This window comes from Xyrauchen texanus, chromosome 10 (genome assembly GCF_025860055.1).
Source record: "Xyrauchen texanus isolate HMW12.3.18 chromosome 10, RBS_HiC_50CHRs, whole genome shotgun sequence".
Lineage (NCBI taxonomy): Eukaryota > Metazoa > Chordata > Actinopteri > Cypriniformes > Catostomidae > Xyrauchen > Xyrauchen texanus.
This window is the reverse complement of record NC_068285.1, coordinates 4823918-4846749: the sequence shown is the minus strand read 5'-3', so window position 1 is coordinate 4846749 and position 22832 is coordinate 4823918. Positions and strand designations below refer to the sequence as shown.

Genomic DNA, 22832 nt, shown 5'->3' with positions numbered 1-22832 from the left:
CCTATCAAAAGAGTCTTTCGTTCTCCGGCAAGACGAGAATGGGAAAGAGTACCTGACCCTGGCTTATAACCCAGAGACAAAAAACCACAAGGATCCCACTGCATCGGATAGAGAAAATTTACGAGGATTTATGTTTGTGAGCCCCGGCGACCCACTTTGTCCCGTGGACAGCTTTAAAAAATATCTGTCAAAGTGTCCAGAAAATACCGGAGCGTTCTATTTGCATCCGAGACGCATCCCTCTGTGCAAACTCGAGAGCACCGAAATGTGGTTCACCAGGGAGCCGATGGGGCTCAACTACCTTGGCAATATGCTAAAAAGCATTTGTGAAGAGGTTGGTAATAGATATTTCGTTTTTGCCCATAAATTTAAACTGTGTTTATATTATTTTCCAAATCTAAATTGTATACTTTAAATTCTTGTTGTTCAGGTGGAAGGTATCTCACAAATGTACACAAACCATAGTTTGCGTAGCACTGCCGTTGGACGACTCTCTGATGCAGGACTAGAAAGTCGCCAGATCATGTCAGTGACAGGCCACCGATGCGAGGCGAGTTTGCGGTCATATCGGGCCCCATCTTTGTCAGAGAGGAGGGCATGGAGTGACATACTGACATCTAGAACCTCAACAAGCAAAGCGAAACATAATTTCACCTCCAAGCCTAAAACTGAAATAACCCTAACCCTTTTCCATGTCTAACTTCACGATAAATGGAAATGTGGAGTTTAACATCAATTAGTATAGTGATGAGTAAAACAATCCCCTATCGAAATTTCCAACTGTTTGATTTTTTTGTTTTCATTTAATTTAATGCATTTCAATAAATTTAATGTGTCTTTATATAGTAGCCTAATCGTGGTTAGAGACACCGGTTTTATTTCACACTCTACATAATTCATTTAAAAAATGACATGATTATTTCAAATAAAGATTGCCTTGTCACTGTCAGTGTTGCCTGTCATTCATAAATAATTTTAATAAATCCATTAAATAATCATTAAGTTAGCTATATGCTTAAGCAACGAGGGGACTCTTTCAGTTCTTTGTCTCTCTCTTTTAATAATGAATTTATATAAATGTGATAATTCATTCAAATAAAAGCAATCCGATGGCTCTACTTTATTTAAAGTGGACGGAGTGCTAGAACTAACGAGCCGTAACTTCAGAAAATAACCGTCATTTTTACACATCTGTTAAAAAATTACATTATTTTTACAAAATTAACATCAGTTACAGCTTTAACTTATTTTTAACTTGGCAAATAACCGTGGTATAAGCGGGATAATCCGCTTCGCGTCGGGTGGTTCTTCGCCTCTCGTCGTGCATTAAAATCCTTTAATGCATGGCTAGCCGTGGATTATCCCTAACTTATCATACGTTCTTTTTATATTATATCTTTTTTATTTGAAATTATTCTATTTTATTATATATATATATATATATATATATTATCTTCCTTTGTTTATTTTGTTACATTTTAATTTAATTTTGTGCTTTATTTTTTATTTTACAATTTATTTATTTTTATCATACTTTGTTTATTTTGATCTATTTCCATTTTACTTTATTTTATTGTGTTTCGTTTTATTATTTTATCTTCATTGTTTATTTTGTTTATTTTATTTATTATATTATACATATATATATATATAGAGAGAGAGAGAGATTTTTTTTATTTTTTATTTTATTTTTTAATTTATTTTATCTTTCTTTGTTTACTTTATTTTATTTATTATATTATATATAGAGAGATTTTTTTTTTTGTAATTTATTTTATCTTCCTTTGTTTATTTTGTTACATTTTAATTTAATGTATTTTTTGTGTTTCTTTTATTTATTTTTGTTTTCATTTAACTTCATTGGCTGTTGGCATGTGTGTCAAACGCATGAAGCCCCTGCAGTTCCTCATGAAACGCTGCTTCAGTACCTCGATCTGCTCCTGTAGTTTGAGACTGCGCTCTCTGTAGCTGCTCAACTCCTCTTTGGTGGACGCAGCTTCACCTTTGACCTCCTGCAGCTCCTGCAGCAGCTCTGATGTGGTCTGATCCGGACCCTCTTGTGAGGCATGCTGAGATATTATCAAAGGTTAAAGGTCAACTGTTCATCTTTAATGTGGTGTACAGATACAGTGGAAGTGACGGTAAGAGTCTTACCCTGTGCAGCTGATCCTTCAGTAGAGCGATGCTCATCTCTCTCTCCTTAAAATAGAACATGATGAAGAGAAATCAAGCATGTGTAGGTGTGTGTTTGCTCACTGATGGTGTTATAAACCGTGAATACCTGCAGCAGCTCCTGCAGTGTGGCGCTCTGGTCCTTGTACCCGTCCAGTTCTTGCTGTGTGCTCGCCATCTGACCTCTGACCTCCTGCAGTTCCTGGAGAAGTTTAGCGGACACCTGAGGACACACAGAGGAGGGCTCAGCTGTAACGTGTCACACTATATAGAACTACAGCTTTAATGTGTTGATATTTCGGCAGGACGTGTGTTTTGTACCTCGATCTCCTGCTGCAGTTTATGGCTCAATTCTCTGTAGCTGTTCGACTCCTCTTTAGTGCATTCACCTTTGACCTCCTTCAGCAGCTCTGACATGGAGCGACTGCTGACCCCTGACCCCTGAGGGGGAACACATGTCAGAAAACACTGAATGATGTATGATGGCTCCTGATTAAATCATATGCTCTGAAAATTGTTTCTTACGTTTACTTAGAAGAAAAAACAGGAAAATCAATCAAATACTGTCACACCAAGGACATGCTGTCGTGGACAGTTAGGACCTCAGCGAAATATAACAAATGGGGCTACTGATGACAGACAGACAGATAGACAGAACGTGCCTAATTTAGCTTTAAAGGTCTCACACAATAGATTTACATCCATCCAAGGACAAAAAACACTTTCATTTGCTCATAATTGAACCTTTTTTGTTTTTTATTTAACCAGTGTCAAAACCACTCGTTCAATGATCCGTTCTGAAGCATTCATTCTAAACTCCGCCTTTCAGAGAGATACTCTGCTCTGATTGGTCCGTTCTAAAGCATTCATTCTAAACTCCTCCTTTCAGAGAGATACTCTGCTCTGATTGGTCCGTTCTAAAGCATTCATTCTAAACTCCTCCTTTCAGAGAGATACTCTGCTCTGATTGGTCCGTTCTAAAGCATTCATTCTAAACTCCTCCTTTCAGAGAGATACTCTGCTCTGATTGGTCCGTTCTGAAGGATTCATTCTAAACTCCTCCTTTCAGAGAGATACTCTGCTCTGATTGGTCCGTTCTAAAGCGTTCATTCTAAACTCCTCCTTTCAGAGAGCATACTCTGCTCTGATTGGTCAGTTCTGAAGGATTCATTCTAAACTCCTCCTTTCAGAGAGCATACTCTGCTCTGACTGGTCCGTTCTAAAGCGTTCATTCTAAACTCCTCCTTTCAGAGAGCATACTCTGCTCTGATTGGTCAGTTCTGAAGGATTCATTCTAAACTCCTCCTTTCAGAGAGCATACTCTGCTCTGATTGGTCCGTTCTAAAGCGTTCATTCTAAACTCCTTTCAGAGAGCATACTCTGCTCTGATTGGTCAGTTCTGAAGGATTCATTCTAAACTCCTCCTTTCAGAGAGCATACTCTGCTCTGATTGGTCCGTTCTAAAGCATTCATTCTAAACTCCTCCTTTCAGAGAGCATACTCTGCTCTGATTGGTCCGTTCTAAAGGATTCATTCTAAACTCCGCCTTTCAGAGAGCATACTCTGCTCTGATTGGTCCGTTCTAAAGCATTCATTCTAAACTCCTCCTTTCAGAGAGCATACTCTGCTCTGATTGGTCCGTTCTAAAGCATTCATTCTAAACTCCTCCTTTCAGAGAGCATACTCTGCTCTGATTGGTCCGTTCTAAAGCATTCATTCTAAACTCCTCCTTTCAGAGAGCATACTCTGCTCTGATTGGTCCGTTCTAAAGCATTCATTCTAAACTCCTCCTTTCAGAGAGCATACTCTGCTCTGATTGGTCCGTTCTAAAGGATTCATTCTAAACTCCGCCTTTCAGAGAGCATACTCTGCTCTGATTGGTCCGTTCTAAAGCGTTCATTCTAAACTCCTCCTTTCAGAGAGCATACTCTGCTCTGATTGGTCCGTTCTAAAGGATTCATTCTAAACTCCTCCTTTCAGAGAGCATACTCTGCTCTGATTGGTCCGTTCTAAAGGATTCATTCTAAACTCCGCCTTTCAGAGAGCATACTCTGCTCTGATTGGTCCGTTCTAAAGCATTCATTCTAAACTCCTCCTTTCAGAGAGCATACTCTGCTCTGACTGGTCCGTTCTGAAGGATTCATTCTAAACTCCTCCTTTCAGAGAGCATACTCTGCTCTGATTGGTCCGTTCTGAAGGATTCATTCTAAACTCCTCCTTTCAGAGCGCATACTCTGCTCTGATTGGTCCGTTCTGAAGGATTCATTCTAAACTCCTCCTTTCAGAGAGCATACTCTGCTCTGATTGGTCTACCGCTTAGTGTAGTGTTTGAGGGCGGGTCAAAGCTGTTCGTGAGCAGCCAATGAAGACCAGAGGCGGGTTTTTTGTTACCAAATGACGTAGGCTAGTACAGGAAGTAAGTCTGGAATTACTAACGAGTATGCTCGTCTGGAATTACTAACGAGTATGCTCGTCTGGAATTACTAACTATCGTTTCAGGTGTTCAGAATCGGTTCTTTCTTTTGGGAGTCTTTAGGTGACTCTATAGGTACTCTTTAATGTAGCATCTGGGAAACAGCATTTCGACAATAAAACTGACTTTGAGTAAATATAGTTTGCTATCATTAAACTGCACGTGCGCATCTGCATTTTAGCGGGCATCGGCCACCCTGCTCTCGTGATATCAGCATCTGAACAGTCGAGCAATTCTTAGGTATAGATGTCAGAGTAAAGTTGAACACTCACCTCAGCAGATGGTAGCGGACTGCGTTGGGCCGGTTTGGTTCTCATTTGGTCGAGACACTCCATGAGCACAGCTAACCTCCTCTCATACTCCTGCACTTCCTCCTCGGAGCTGCTCAACAACTGCTTCTGCAGCTCCTGATCCGTCTGCATCCTGCTCAATCCCTCCTCCAGCTCCTTCAGCTTCTCCGTCAGGAGGCTCATCTTCCCTCCTGCGGCTGGCGTAGACGCCACGTCCTCAGACTCCAGCGGTGCGCTGAGGCACCCCACTTCTGCTGTGACGTCTTCAGCGTGGAGGTCTTTGGTTTGGCTCTGAACGGCTCCGAGCTGCGCTTGACTGACCAGCACGGTGGCCACCCTCTCCCTGAGATTCTCCTCAAGCCCGGCGACTTTACAGTAAAGAGCCTCAGCATTGGTTTGCGCTTGTTCCACCTTCAGTCTGCAGGCGCGAAGCTCCGAGTCTTTTTCTTCCACACAGATCTCCAGCTCCTCCACACGCTGACTCAAACTCTTCACCCTCGACCCGGCGCTCTCCTCAAGAGCCTGAACTTGGGCTTGGACCACCACAAACGCCGCCGTCTTCTCCCTCAGCGCCTCCTCGAGCTCCGCAACCGTCTCAGCGAACGCCTCCTCCTTCAGACGCTCGTATCTGCTCTGCAGCGAGCTGTGGTCGGCCTTCAGCGTGTCCAGTTCTCTCGTGACCTCGTCCATCTTCTGCTTCATCTCGCCGTGGTCCTCCCTCACGCCGGGCGTCTCGTCCTCTTGAGGTTGCTTGTGCTCGATGTGCGACAGCTCCTGCTGGAGTTTCTCGATGACGGCGTTCAGCTGGTCCACCTCCTCCTCGCCGTTCCTCTTCAGACGCTCCTGTTCGCTCCGCAGAAACTCCACCTGCGTCTCCAGCTCACGGACAACTTCATCTTTCTCCTCCAACACCTGCACTCACAGATTCAGGTGTCTGTGAATCTTTACATTTCAACTAAAAATGTAATTTTCTTGACAACATTTAATCACCCTCAAGACTTGGACATCATAGTGACAGCTTTACTGCTTTTAATGGTGCTTTTATTTTGTCCTTTTAAGAAAAATCATCACCCGCTGTCCTACATTTGTCTTTATTTTCCAGTAACATTCTTGAAACAAGATACATTTACATGTACTATAATTTCACGTTGGATTCAAGTGTACGGTCACATTCATGAGAATGAGAGCTTTCATTTGATATATGACATGTCTATTTAATTACTACATGAAAGATTTAATTAATTGTACTATTTCTACCACATTGACACTAGGTGGCGCTTACGACGTGGACGTTTTCAGACCTTATTCTGTTATTTTACGTAACAAATGCAAAAGTGATGGTTACATCACTTATCTGTGAAAAGTTCAGATTTTAAGCTTTGGAAGGACACCACATACTTCCTGACTAATGTCCGGGAACTGGAACAATTTAAGCGTGAACGTTTTCCACGCGACAGCGCCCCTTTTGGACCTGCCGGCAGTCTCAAAGAGTTGTAGATTAAGGGAACGCTCTGGGTTCAAAACAAGTTAAGCTCGATTGACAGCATTTGTGGCGTAATGTTGATTAACACAAAAATAAATAATCTTTTCTTTACAAAAAGCACAAATGGGTGTTCCAGAGACACACTTATAATGGAAGTCAATGGGGTATTTTTGGAGGGTTTAAAGGCAGAAATGTGACGCTTATAATTTTAGAAAAGCACTTACATTAAATCTTCACATTGACCCAATTGACTTCCATTGTAAGTGTCTGACTGGAACACACATTTGTGCTCGTAACAACATCACAGCACAGTGAGACAGCGGGACAGCCAGCCGGTGAGGGTCCGGCGAGAGTCTGGCGAGGGTCCAGCGAGGAGAGCCGTTCGAGACGGTGTCGGGGCTTGGCCGGATGAGTGCCGCTCCTCTCCCATCACGAGCACCTGTTGCTAAATGACTCGTAAACAACACCGCAGCACAGCGGGACTCGGCTTGGGACGGCCGGCCAGTGAGGGTCCGGTGAGGAGAGCCGTTCCAGACGGTGTCGGGGCATGGCTGGATGAGTGCCGCTCCTCACCCATCACGAGCACCTGTTGCTAAATGACTCATAAACGACCTGATTCTGGGTCGGGGTGTCGTGCGTGGCAGAGCAGCTCACTCGCTGCGCATGGAGGGACGAGATGAAATACATTTCTGTGGTTTTGTGGTGATCCCACATACGCTGGCGATTTAGCAAAATGACATAAATGTATGATTTATAAATGACACATGTATTAACGTTCATGCTTACACAACAAATAAGGGGAAAACAAGTGTATTTTTGTTGCTCCACTGGGCAACATTTCATTATCTATTTATTTATTTAATGAATTATTTATTATGCAAAAGCAGCACTAAATTCGGTTCGACTTCTCGCAAAACAAGACTTCCGTCGTTTGATATTTTTACTGTAAAATACGACAAAATGCTTAAAATGTCCTTTTGTGTAGCACAGAAGTGAGTCGTACGGGTTTGGAACAACATGAGGGTGAGTAAGTGAAGCCCTGTCCGGCTGGGTGTGGACACGTCTGCAAGATTATTCACCTCAAAAGAATGTATGATCATTAAATTTGAACTATCCCTTTAAATGTCATCATGAAAGTTAAAGGTAGAACACACCGCGGGACAAAAGACACAAATACCAAAACACATTCAAAAGGACGAAAGAACAAAGAAAGGAGCACAAAGAAAAACCTGTTTCCTCGAAATAATAACAAACCCAAACCAAGCTGTGGCGGTATTTAAAGAATGCAATCAGATTGACATTATTTTCTTAATTAGAAGCCGAAAGCTGATCTCAGCAATCCCACAGTTTGCACTCGTTAAACATGAGCTGGTGTCTCGCCACTTGTGTCACATTACAACAGTAATGACATGGGTACAGCAGATAGACAGACGGGCGACACCAAACCAGAGAGACCGTGCACACACACACACACACACACACACGCACACACACGGGCTCGACGGGCGCTGTAATATGCATACGTGTATCATCCGTGTGTTTGTACACATATGCATATTCTGTTACCTCTTTCTCAGGCTCTGATCCTGTGTGATGTAGTTTAGCGATCTGTTCGTTAAGAACGGCTATTTGTCTGTCCTTCTCCTCCGACACCTTCAAGAGTTAAACATCATCACATGACATGTCTTTTGGGAGGGGGACATATCCTGGGGCACATTGCTGTTCTTAGATTAATATTAGTCAGCATGAAATCTAAATGGATCCAAATTGCTTTCTTAATAAACACTCCTGCTATCATTAACAATACATATCGCTCTGCCTCTGAAACGATCATGTTTATTTCTCAACCACCATCATATAGAGACACTATCTGATGGGCCGGTTGCTAGGGAGGGTAGAGTCACATGGGGTAACCTCCTCGTGGTCACTATAATGTGGTTCTCGCTCTCAGTGGGGCATGTGGTGAGTTGTGCGTGGATGCCGCGGAGAATAGCGTGAAGCCTCCACACGCGCTATGTCTCCATGGTAACACGCTCAACAAGTCACGTGATAAGATGCGCGGATTGACGGTCTCAGACGCAGAGGCAACTGAGATTCATCCTCCACCACCCAGATTGAGTCGAGTCACTACGCCACCACGAGGAGTTGGAGCACATTAGGAGATACCAACTCAACACGAGATATTTTATTATAATGAGATACTAACTCAACATGAGATATTTTATTATAATGAGATACTAACTCAACACGAGATATTTTATTATAATGAGATACTAACTCAACATGAGATATTATAATGAGATACTAACTCGACATGAGATATTATAATGAGATACTAACTCAACATGAGATATTATAATGAGATACTAACTCAACATGAGATATTATAATGAGATACCAACTCAACATGAGATATTATAATGAGATACCAACTCAACATGAGATATTTTATTATAATGAGATACTAACTCAACACGAGATATTTTATTATAATGAGATACTAACTCAACATGAGATATTTTATTATAATGAGATACTAACTCAACACGAGATATTTTATTATAATGAGATACTAACTCAACATGAGATATTATAATGAGATACTAACTCGACATGAGATATTATAATGAGATACTAACTCAACATGAGATATTATAATGAGATACTAACTCAACATGAGATATTATAATGAGATACCAACTCAACATGAGATATTATAATGAGATACCAACTCAACATGAGATATTTTATTATAATGAGATACTAACTCAACATGAGATATTTTATTATAATGAGATACTAACTCAACATGAGATATTATAATGAGATAATAACTCGACATGAGATATTTTATTATAATGAGATACTAACTCAACATGAGATATTATAATGAGATACCAACTCAACATGAGATATTTTATTATAATGAGATACTAACTCAACACGAGATATTTTATTATAATGAGATACTAACTCAACATGAGATATTATAATGAGATAATAACTCGACATGAGATATTTTATTATAATGAGATACTAACTCAACATGAGATATTATAATGAGATACTAACTCAACATGAGATATTTTATTATAATGAGATACTAACTCAACATGAGATATTTTATTATAATGAGATACTAACTCAACATGAGATATTTTATTATAATGAGATACTAACTCGACATGAGATATTTTATGATAATGAGATACTAACTCAACATGAGATATTATAATGAGATACTAACTCAACATGAGATATTTTATTATAATGAGATACTAACTCAACATGAGATATTTTATTATAATGAGATACTAACTCAACATGAGATATTTTATTATAATGAGATACTAACTCAACATGAGATATTATAATGAGATACTAACTCAACATGAGATATTATAATGAGACACTAACTCAACATGAGATATTATAATGAGACACTAACTCAACATGAGATATTATAATGAGACACTAACTCAACATGAGATATTATAATGAGACACTAACTCAACATGAGATATTTTATTATAATGAGATACCAACTCAACATGAGATATTTTATTATAATGAGATACTAACTCGACATGAGATATTATAATGAGATACCAACTCAACATGAGATATTTTATTATAATGAGATACCAACTCAACATGAGATATTTTATTATAATGAGATACTAACTCGACATGAGATATTATAATGAGATACCAACTCAACATGAGATATTTTATTATAATGAGATACTAACTCAACATGAGATATTTTATTATAATGAGATACTAACTCGACATGAGATATTATAATGAGATACTAACTCGACATGAGATATTATAATGAGATACTAACTCGACATGAGATATTATAATGAGATACTAACTCAACATGAGATATTATAATGAGACACTAACTCAACATGAGATATTATAATGAGACACTAACTCAACATGAGATATTTTATTATAATGAGATACTAACTCAACATGAGATATTATAATGAGATACTAACTCAACATGAGATATTTTATTATAATGAGATACTAACTCAACATGAGATATTATAATGAGATACTAACTCAACATGAGATATTTTATTATAATGAGATACTAACTCAACATGAGATATTATAATGAGATACTAACTCAACATGAGATATTTTATTATAATGAGATACTAACTCAACATGAGATATTATAATGAGATACTAACTCAACATGAGATATTTTATTATAATGAGATACTAACTCAACATGAGATATTATAATGAGACACTAACTCAACATGAGATATTTTATTATAATGAGATACTAACTCAACATGAGATATTATAATGAGATACTAACTCAACATGAGATATTTTATTATAATGAGATACTAACTCAACATGAGATATTATAATGAGATACTAACTCAGCATGAGATATTATGAGATACTAACTCAACATGAGATATTATAATGAGATACTAACTCGACATGAGATATTATGAGATACTAACTCGACATGAGATATTATAATGAGATACTAACTCAACATGAGATATTTTATTATAATGAGATACTAACTCAACATGAGATATTTTATTATAATGAGATACTAACTGGACATGAGATATTATAATGAGATACTAACTCAACATGAGATATTATAATGAGATACCAACTCAACATGAGATATTATAATGAGATACTAACTCAACATGAGATATAATGAGATACTAACTCAACATGAGATATTATAATGAGATACCAACTCAACATGAGATATTTTATTATAATGAGATACTAACTCAACATGAGATATTTTATTATAATGGGATACTAACTCAACATGAGATATTTTATTATAATGAGATACTAACTCAACATGAGATATTATAATGAGATACCAACTCAACATGAGATATTGTAATGAGACACTAACTCAACATGAGATATTATAATGAGATACTAACTCAACATGAGGTATTATAATGAGATACCAACTCAACATGAGATATTATAATGACACTAACTCAACATGAGATATTATAATGAGACACTAACTCAACATGAGATATTATAATGAGATACTAACTCAACATGAGATATTTTATTATAATGAGATACCAACTCAACATGAGATATTTTATTATAATGAGATACCAACTCGACATGAGATATTATAATGAGATACCAACTCAACATGAGATATTATAATGAGATACTAACTCAACATGAGATATAATGAGATACTAACTCAACATGAGATATTATAATGAGACACTAACTCAACATGAGATATTATAATGAGACACTAACTCAACATGAGATATTATAATGAGACACTAACTCAACATGAGATATTTTATTATAATGAGATACTAACTCAACATGAGATATTATAATGAGACACTAACTCAACATGAGATATTATAATGAGATACTAACTCAACATGAGATATTATAATGAGATACCAACTCAACATCCTGGTCTCTGCACAGTATTGACGGTGGAGAGCAGGTGCTGTTGTGTTTCTCACCTGTGTGAGTCTGGTGTGCACCTGAAGGTCTTGTTGATGGCTGTTGATCTCCTTCCTCTGGATCTCCAGCTGCATGTGAAGTTGATTGACCTCTTCGCTCTTATTCTCCAGCTCTTCACGGAACTGCTCCAGCTGCTCCTCGAGATTCCCTATCTGCACACATGGAGAGACAGTGAGAACAGATGGATGAACAATGGCATGTATAGTATGTGAATTGGGATGCAGTAGAGGGTAAGTGACGGAGTACCTCTTTCTCCTTCCTGTCCAGAGCCTCTCTCTCAGTCTGCAGCTGTGCTTCCAGTGTGACATCACTGCGGCCAGTCATAGACACATGCTGAACTTCCTCAACCTACACACACACATTAATGCATCACAACACTTACTAAAATACACATTCTACTAATCATATACACAAGTTCACACAGAGCACAGATGTAGCAGCGCATCTGAGAGATCAGAGCATACAATCACACGCCATTGACCGTTGATTCCCTTCAAAGCATTGCAAATAAAAACTATTAAAGGGCCAAAAAAACCTACAATAACATCACTAGACAACAGTACTGACCCATTCCTACTGTACAAACAACAAACCAGTGAATACAATTATAAACACATCTTACAATCTCACTGACATACACACAAACTAACAACCCACACACTCAACGTGATCAATACAGAATAACAACAACAGACGTAACAGCAAACCGCATCTAAACACACACACATATAAACAAACACACACACTTTCCCTTTAACACACACACACACTCTGTCCCTTTAACACACACACACACACACTCTGTCCCGTTAACACACACACACACACACACACACACACTCTCTGTCCCTTTAACACACACACACACACATTCTGTCCCTTTAACACACACACACACACACACACACACACACACACACACACACACACTCTGTCCATTTAACACACACACACACACACACACACACTCTGTCCCTTTAACAAATACACACACACACACACACACACACAGTCCCTTTACACACACACACACACACACACACACACACACACACACACACTCTGTCCCTTTAACACACACACACACACACACACACACACACTCTCTGTCCCTTTAACACACACACACACACTCTGTCCCTTTAACACACACACACACACACACACACACACTCTGTCCCTTTAACACACACACACACACACGCTGTCCATTTAACACACACACACACACACACACTCTGTCCCTTTAACACACACACACACACACACACACACACACACACACACACACACACACACACACACACTCTGTCCCTTTAACACACACACACACACTCTCTGTCCCTTTAACACACACACACACACACACACACTCTGTCCCTTTAAAACACACACACACACACTCACACACTCTGTCCCTTTAACACACACACACACACACACACACACTCTGTCCCTTTAACACACACACACACACTCTCTGTCCCTTTAACACACACACACACACACACACACACGCACACACTCTGTCCCTTTAACACACACACACACACACACACACACTCTGTCCCTTTAAAACACACACACACACACTCACACACTCTGTCCCTTTAACACACACACACACACACACACACACTGTCCCTTTAAAACACTCACACACACTGTCCCTTTAACAAACACACACACACACACACACACACACAGTCCCTTTAAAACACACACACACACTCTGTCCCTTTAAAACACACACACACACTCTGTCCCTTTAACACACACACACACACACACACACACACACACACTCTGTCTCTTTAATACACACACACACACACACACACACACTCTGTCTCTTTAATACACACACACACACACACACACACACACACACACACACACTCTGTCTCTTTAATACACACACACACACACACACACACACACACTCTGTCCCTTTAAAACACACACACACACACTCACACACTCTGTCCCTTTAACACACACACACACACACAGTCCCTTTAAAACACTCACACACACTGTCCCTTTAACAAACACACACACACACACACACTCTGTCCCTTTAAAACACTCACACACACTGTCCCTTTAAAACACACACACACACTCTGTCCCTTTAAAACACACACACACACTCTGTCCCTTTAACAAACACACACACACACACAGTCCTTTAAAACACACACACACACTCTGTCCCTTTAACACACACACACACACACACACACACACTCTGTCTCTTTAATACACACACACACACACACACACACACACACACACACACACACACACACACTCTGTCCCTTTAAAACACACACACACTCACACACTCTGTCCCTTTAACACACACACACAAACACACACTCTGTTCCTTTAACACACACACACACACACACACTGTCCCTTTAACACACACACACACACTGTCCCTTTAAAACACTCACACACACTGTCCCTTTAACACACACACACACACAGTCCCTTTAAAACACACACACACACTCTGTCCCTTTAAAACACACACACACACTCTGTCCCTTTAAAACACACACACACACTCTGTCCCTTTAACACACACACACACACACACTCTGTCTCTTTAACACACACACACACACACACACACACACACACAGTCCCTTTAAAACACACACACACACTCTGTCCCTTTAACACACACACACACACACACACACTCTGTCTCTTTAACACAAACACACACACACACACACACTCTGTCCCTTTAAAACACACACACACTCACACACTCTGTCCCTTTAACACACACACACAAACACACACTCTGTTCCTTTAACACACACACACACACACACACACACACACACTGTCCCTTTAACACACACACACACACACACACACACACACACACACACACACACACACACACACACACACTCTGTCCCTTTAACACACACACACACTCACACACTCTGTCCCTTTAACACACACACACACACACACACACACTCTGTTCCTTTAACGCACACACACACACACACACACAGACACACACTGACCCGCTGCATGAGTGTGTGCTGCAGCTCTGTCACACGTGCTCCGAGTGTGTCGATCTCCTCGTCTCTCTCCTGCACATCTCGCTGCAGCTGCTCAGAGCTCAACAGCAGCTCACTGCACCAGTCCGACTTCTCCTGCAGCGCCATGCGCAACTCCTGCACCTGACAGAGAGACACAGAGAGACAGTGAGAGAGAGAGCCGGTGACGTCAGATAACAACACAGGATCAGTGTGTGTGGGGCTGCCTGGCAACAGACTGTGCTCGTGTGTCTTTATCCCCGCCAGCACTGTAAGATTTAAAGGGACAGTTCAGAGAGGCTCTTGCTACTCTCCACGATCCACACAGACGATGATGTCATACCTCTCGGTCTCTCTGCTCATTGGCTGCGTGTGATTTGGGTGGATTCCTCAGCTGCTGCTCCAGGTTCTGAATCTCCTGCTGGAAGACGTCTCGCTCGTGCTCTCTGTCCGCTGCCTGCTCCTGACGGGTCAACACAACCACACAAACGCATCACACTCCGCCCACACATGCCATCCCACAGCACACATGACCCCTGCCGTTGACTGGCAGGACAAAATCACACACGCTCTAGAAGGAGAAGGCCTCTCCCCTTAACACCACGTGCTTCTGACTGGCATTAAAGGAGAGTATAAGACAGTTTCCAGGTAAAGACACTCACGTCCATGAACTTGCGGTTGTTCTCCAGCTGTTTCTCCAAGGCCTGTATCTGCTGTCTGAGGTCGGCTCCTTCAGTCCCGTGCAGCTGCTGCAGCTCCTGCAGACGGCTCACCTGCTCCTCAAGCTCCGCCTCCAGCTGTCTCACCTGCAGATGCAGCTCGCCGCTCTCCTTCTGCGCCTGCCGCTGCACCGCCACCTTCTCCGCCATGAGCTTCTCCGTCTCCTCCAGCAGATCTGAGAACAGTCACACGTGCGTGAGAAGATTCGGGGAGGTGTAGGACTGATGCAGGAGCGGCTTCAGAGATGCACCGTTTGACTCGTCCGGATCAGAGAATTACAAAATACTAATCCCACATTTAAGACTTGAAACTGTTTCTCAGTGTTTTATAATGCAGCAGTCTTAAACGTAAACGAATCACATGTCCACTCCAAAACTCAGAGAAAATAAAAGTATTGTATTATATTTCATTTAAAAGATTTTGTGCGTTTAAATGTGAATAAATGTCACTCATGTCACCGAGAAGAACATTGTGATATTTCATTAAATCATGTTGAAGTATATCTGCATGCACTGCTTTTAATTTATGCCGAATAATAATAAAAATACTAATATTTCTAATATTTAGAGTTAAAAAAACTCTGTAAAAATCCCATTAACAGAAATAAAATCCAATAATAAAAAGATGAATAAAAAATGCCCATATAATTAGCATTTTAATTAAATGTAATTATTAATCGGTGCGTTTTAAACAGAACGGTTATGATGCCGATAGTTTGTTTTTCTGCGTGTTTATTTTAGAGTTAAATCGGCATAATTCTCCCGTTTAACAGCGGTCTGTAGAGATGTGTTTGTCAGTAATTCTCCCATTTAACAGCGGTCTGTAGAGATGCGTTTGTCAGTAATTCTCCCGTTTAACAGCGGTCTGTAGAGATGTGTTTGTCAGTAATTCTCCCGTTTAACGGCGGTCTGTAGAGATGTGTTTGTCAGTAATTCTCCCATTTAACGGCGGTCTGTAGAGATGTGTTTGTCAGTTATTCTCCCGTTTAACGGCGGTCTGTAGAGATGTGTTTGTCAGTAATTCTCCCATTTAACAGCGGTCTGTAGAGATGTGTTTGTCAGTAATTCTCCCGTTTAACGGCGGTCTGTAGAGATGTGTTTGTCAGTAATTCTCCCGTTTAACGGCGGTCTGTAGAGATGTGTTTGTCAGTAATTCTCCCATTTAACAGCGGTCTGTAGAGATGTGTTTGTCAGTAATTCTCCCGTTTAACAGCGGTCTGTAGAGATGTGTTTGTCAGTAATTCTCCCGTTTAACGGCGGTCTGTAGAGATGTGTTTGTCAGTAATTCTCCCATTTAACAGCGGTCTGTAGAGATGCGTTTGTCAGTAATTCTCCTGTTTAACAGCGGTCTGTAGAGATGCGTTTGTCAGTAATTCTCGCGTTTAACAGCGGTCTGTAGAGATGCGTTTGTCAGTAATTCTCCCGTTTAACAGCGGTCTGTAGAGATGCGTTTGTCAGTAATTCTCCCGTTTAACAGCGGTCTGTAGAGATGCGTTTGTCAGTAATTCTCCCGTTTAACAGCGGTCTGTAGAGATGCGTTTGTCAGTAATTCTCCCGTTTAACAGCGGTCTGTAGAGGTGTGTTTGTCAGTAATTCTCCCGTTTAACAGCGGTCTGTAGAGATGTGTTGGTCAGTTATTCTCCCGTTTAACGGCGGTCTGTAGAGATGTGTTTGTCAGTAATTCTCCCGTTTAACAGCGGTCTGTAGAGATGTGTTTGTCAGTAATTCTCCCGTTTAACAGCGGTCTGTAGAGATGTGTTTGTCAGTAATTCTCCCGTTTAACAGCGGTCTGTAGAGATGCGTTTGTCAGTAATTCTCCCATTTAAAAGCGGTCTGTAGAGATGCGTTTGTCAGTAATTCTCCCATTTAAAAGCGGTCTGTAGAGATGTGTTTATCAGTAATTCTCCTCCAGATGTCCCTGATGTTCCTCCTCTGTAGTTTTGGGTCAAATGTGGAGATTATTGAGGCAACTCACTGAAATGATCCAGTTTACTGTCATTTTAATGAACAAATAAAAGAGTTGCTCTTCTGATGGGACTGTAATATCGGTCCTGATGTTGCACAGGTCACAGGTTGCCATCGGTTACGACCCGAAAGCAGATCGGCATGACCCTGTTCAAGTGTTGGAGAATCTTTCAGTGTCAGGATCATCATGGATGTGTTTATGATGTGTGACAGATATTAATAATAATAATAGTTCTGATAGTTTATAGTCTGGAGAAAAGTCTAGAACATTCAGTCATTCAGACTTTATTCATCTACAGAACAGAGTAAAGCTCATTTAAGTGTGTGTACAGAAACGCCATTTATAGGTCTAACAATATTATTTTCATTTGGTAATTTATTTAATTTATTACAGGGAATTTTGCCGCATTCTTTCAAAAGTATAAACAATAATTTAATATAATTGGGCTGCAAGTGTTCCACTAACACACACTGATGTTTCCTCCAGTATTGTGTATTTATTCTTAATTTAAATCATCTTTATGCACAGAAATTATGTTTTATGTATTGTGGGATAATCCCGTTACTGGCGTCTGTTATTGTGAACGGTGTGGAAAAGCAACTTTAATAAATAAACGGATGTTTAAATTAATCACAAACAGTGTTCATTCATTTGTTCTCCTTGTACTTATCGTTGACCGGTGCATGATACGAGATATTTGTGTTGGTACTCCTGGAAGTGTCACGTGTGCGGATCGGCTCTATATGCCGTAAAGATCAATCCATAACCAATCACGTTTGTACTGTCGCCATGGTAACACAGGCTATACACACATTTTCTGGACAAAAAGTGTTTCCAAACCAGTTTTACGTGACATGTGAAGTATTAGCATCGAGTTTATGCGCTTGAGTTAAACAGAAAAATATTAAGTCGACACTCGTGAAATTTAAGCGATAATTGTTATTTTTATGCCTTTTCTTGTTATTTTAATTAGATGCATGATTAGGACATGCAAATAAAATGTGACCATATGTCAGCACATACATCATTAAAGCTCATCTAATGAAATATATAAACCCTTCATCTGGTGAATATATTAGCTTTAAAAACATCCATCAGGTAAAGAGTTAATTATACAGCACTGTAAAGGAGCGAAGTGCCGTCTTTCAAAATAAGAGTCCCTGGTGTGTTTTGGACTTGTTTATGGTTAAAAGTCCCAAATTATGCACAAAATGTATATAATTTGGACTCTTGTAGCCTATATATATATCTGTGTGCCAATGATTTTTTTATTTTTAAAAACTATCATCCATTAACCAGTTATTGCCCGTTTGCACCACCTTAGTAATCCGTATCTGCTAATGTCTAATAATGAGGATTACAAAGAAAGTGTAACGTCCACCTGCATTACAATAATGAGATTTTGAGGTTGAAATGTGATTAACAGTCCTAAAAAAATAGGCTTAATTTTCATTAAAGAAAAAATGATGTGTTTTATTTTCCTCTTGATTTTGGTAACCTGAACATGCTTTTCTATGTGAGATTCACGCAGTCAAACGCTGTTAGCAAATGTTCTCTGCATCAGTTCTCCATTTTTGCATCCTACAGAAAATGGCACATCAGACCACAAAGAAACCCTGTCACCATTCCTGAAGCATGATCACATGATCCTGTACCCGGGGAGGGGGCGGGACAAACCCCATGATGTCATGGCAGAGGGGGAGGAGCATAAGAGTGCAAATGCAAAGAAAGAAAAAATGCACCATCATTGAACAACCATCTCCTGATTAACTAAAGGGGTCATGACATGAGAAACCAAATTTGCCTTGATCTTTTGGTATATAAGAGGTCTTTGTATCATTAAAACGTCCTGCAATTTTAATATTTTAAGACGTCCTCCCCATTCTAAACGAATCATTTATTTAATCAAGCTCAAAATACAGCTCGTTCTGGATTCATGGTTAGAAGTGACGTGTCGGTTAGAAGTGACGTAACAGCGTTTGCATATGACCGCCTCCAGCACAAGATAACTACGCTTTAAGCGCAAGACAACTACGCTCATTTCAGTATCGCCGTCGCCTCACAAGTGTTCAGTCGATGGACAGCGAGCTCTGACAGAGACTACTTGTGCACAGGAAAATTACGATGCCACACAGATGTGCTGTTCCTGGCTGTGGTCAAACAAAACCTCTGAATAAGCTGCCGAAAGATCCAGGCGTCAGGGAAAAATGGATGCAGTTTATTTTTTGAGGACGTTCCAGTCACGGCAGTGTTAACTTAAGCGTTTGTTCTGTACATTTTAAGGATGACTGTTTTGAGAACAAATCTCAATATGATGCTGGCTTTGCCAGAAAACTGTTGCTCAAAGATAAGTCCGTGCCGACTATTCTGGGAACAACGACGACGCTAAACTGTAAGTAATCTATTTTAAACTTTAAACTACTTTTTAAAGCGCAATTTCATTCATTATGAATAATCACAGTGTTTTTACTTAGTTTACTTGCATATTGTTCTGGCTGGGAGCGTCAATAATTGATACATAGGCACTGGCGTTAGCCAATCATAACAGTGAGCGTTAACACTGAAGTCTTAAATGGAAAACGCCCCAAAACAGACTGTTTGAATCAGAGGATGAGAAACAGGGTGGGAAAAGGTCATAAATCACTAGATTTTAAAAGTTTTTCTTAAAAAAAAATATATTAATACTATAATTGCACCTAAGGGAACATAATAATACAATAAAAAAAACCATGTCATGACCCCTTTAAGGATGTGTGTAAAAGTTATCTATATCTCAACGGCACGGTCACGGAGGTAAAAACAACATTCAATTACTATGAAAACCTTTCGAGACGGATCTGAGGTTATTCAGTGACGATTCTGTGTGATTTCAACCATTCGTAAAAATGTGTTTAATTCCCAAATTACTAGTGAAGTACTACGCTACCCATAATCCTGAAGCGAGCATCACCTATTGCAATCCAGAAGTCGTTACTATGGAAACAGTAATCGCGGCAAGCAGGACTATAGTGCGTTATGCAGCCTAGCAGTGGCTCGCTTTACTAAAGCGTGTAACTCATTTCAACGCTTGCGTCACATAGTCACTACATGTACAAGCGTGTTCGAGTGTGATCAGATTGAGCTCGACTGATGGAGTGTTGCACTTGTGATGTTAGAGGAGCGGGTACGAGTCCTGAAGAGCACACGAGTCCACACGGGAACACAAAGTGACATAGAAGCGCCATGTTGTTCATTTCACGTTTGCTCTTTATGACACTATCGGTTAGGTTCAGGTTTAAGCTTTAGGTTTAAGGTTTAGGCTTTAGGTTTAGGCTTTAGGTTTAAGCTTTAGGTTTAAGCTTTAGGCTTTAGGTTTAAGCTTTAGGTTTAAGGTTTAGGTTTAAGGTTTAGGTTTAAGGTTTAGGTTTAAGCTTTAGGTTTAGGTTTAAGCTTTAGGTTTAAGCTTTAGGTTTAGGCTTTAGGATTAAGCTTTAGATTTAGGCTTTAGGATTAGGTTTAAGCTTTAGGTTTAAGGTTTAGGCTTTAGGTTTAAGCTTTAGGTTTAAGCTTTAGGTTTAAGCTTTAGGTTTAAGCTTTAGGATTAGGCTTTAGGTTTAAGCTTTAGGGGTAGGCTTTAGGTTTAAGATTTAGGTTTAAGCTTTAGGTTTAAGCTTTAGGTTTAAGCATTAGGTTTAGGCTTTAGGTTTAAGATTTAGGATTAGGCTTTAGGTTTAAGCTTTAGGTTTAGGCTTTAGGTTTAGGCTTTAGGTCTAGGCTTTAGGTTTAAGCTTTAGGTTTAGGCTTTAGGTTTAGGCTTTATGTTTAAGCTTTAGGTTTAGGCTTTAGGTTTAGGCTTTAGGTTTAAGCTTTAGGTTTAAGCTTTAGGTTTAGGCTTTAGGTTTAGGCTTTAGGTTTAAGCTTTAGGTTTAAGCTTTAGCTTTAGGTTTAGGCTTTAGGTTTAAGCTTTAGGTTTAGGTTTAAGCTTTAGGTTTAAGCTTTAGGTTTAAGTTTTAGGATTAGGCTTTATGTTTAAGCTTTAGGGGTAGGCTTTAGGTTTAAGCTTTAGGTTTAAGCATTAGGTTTAGTCTTTAGGTTTAAGTTTTAGGTTTAGGATTTAGGCTTTAGGTTTAAGCTTTAGGTTTAAGCTTTAGGTTTAAGCTTTAGCTTTAGGTTTAGGCTTTAGGTTTAGGCTTTAGGTTTAAGCTTTAGGTTTAGGCTTTAGGCTTTAGGTTTAAGCTTTAGGTTTAAGTTTTAGGATTAGGCTTTAGGTTTAAGCTTTAGGGGTAGGCTTTAGGTTTAAGCTTTAGGTTTAAGCATTAGGTTTAGGCTTTAGGTTTAAGCTTTAGGATTAGGCTTTAGGTTTAAGATTTAGGCTTCAGGTTTAGGCTTTAGGCTTTAGGTTTAAGCTTTAGGTTTAAGCTTTAGGTTTAGGTTTAAGCTTTAGGTTTAAGCTTTAGGTTTAAGCTTTAGGTTTAGGCTTTAGGTTTAAGCTTTAGGTTTAAGCTTTAGGTTTAAGCTTTAGGTTTAAGCTTTAGGTTTAAGCTTTAGGTTTAGGCTTTAGGTTTAGGCTTTAGGTTTAAGCTTTAGGTTTAAGCTTTAGGTTTAAGCTTTAGGTTTAAGCTTTAGGTTTAGGCTTTAGGTTTAGGCTTTAGGTTTAGGCTTTATGTTTAGGCTTTAGGTTTAAGCTTTAGGTTTAAGCTTTAGGTTTAGGTTTTAGGTTTAGGGTTTAGGTTTAGGCTTTAGGTTTAGGCTTTATGTTTAAGCTTTAGGTTTAGGCTTTAGGTTTAGGTTATAATGTGGTTCTCGCTCTCGGTGGGGCGTGTGGTGAGTTGTGTGTGGATCATGAAGAAAAGCGTGAAGCCTCCATATGCGCTACGTCTCCATGGTAACGCGCTCAACAAGTCACGTGATAAGATGCGCGGATTGACGGTCTCAGATGCGGAGGCAACTGAGATTCATCCTCTGTCACACGGACTGAGGTGTGTCACTACACTACCGCGTTGTTAATGCGATAAAGCTGTTGAAGGCACGAAAGCAGCATGCACTGTGTAATGCAACAGATCAAGATCCCTCTCTATCAGACTCTGGGGGTTTACTAAGGTTTTGGAAAATGGCAAATCGTTGCTAACTTTCATGCTAACGATTGAGCTTGCGAC

General features: G+C 39.8%; 1 protein-coding gene across 1 annotated transcript in view; it reads right to left on the bottom strand.

Moving 5' to 3' along the window:
- The window catches only part of LOC127650376 (A-kinase anchor protein 9-like), a 112301-nt gene that overhangs the window by 20759 nt on the left and 68710 nt on the right, over positions 1–22832 (bottom strand). The window contains 11 exon segments of the mRNA XM_052135751.1: positions 1929–2069; positions 2155–2199; positions 2282–2395; positions 2494–2613; positions 4918–5847; positions 7985–8071; positions 11941–12093; positions 12188–12289; positions 14998–15156; positions 15356–15475; positions 15675–15907. Coding sequence (XP_051991711.1) covers positions 1929–2069; positions 2155–2199; positions 2282–2395; positions 2494–2613; positions 4918–5847; positions 7985–8071; positions 11941–12093; positions 12188–12289; positions 14998–15156; positions 15356–15475; positions 15675–15907 — 2204 coding nt within the window.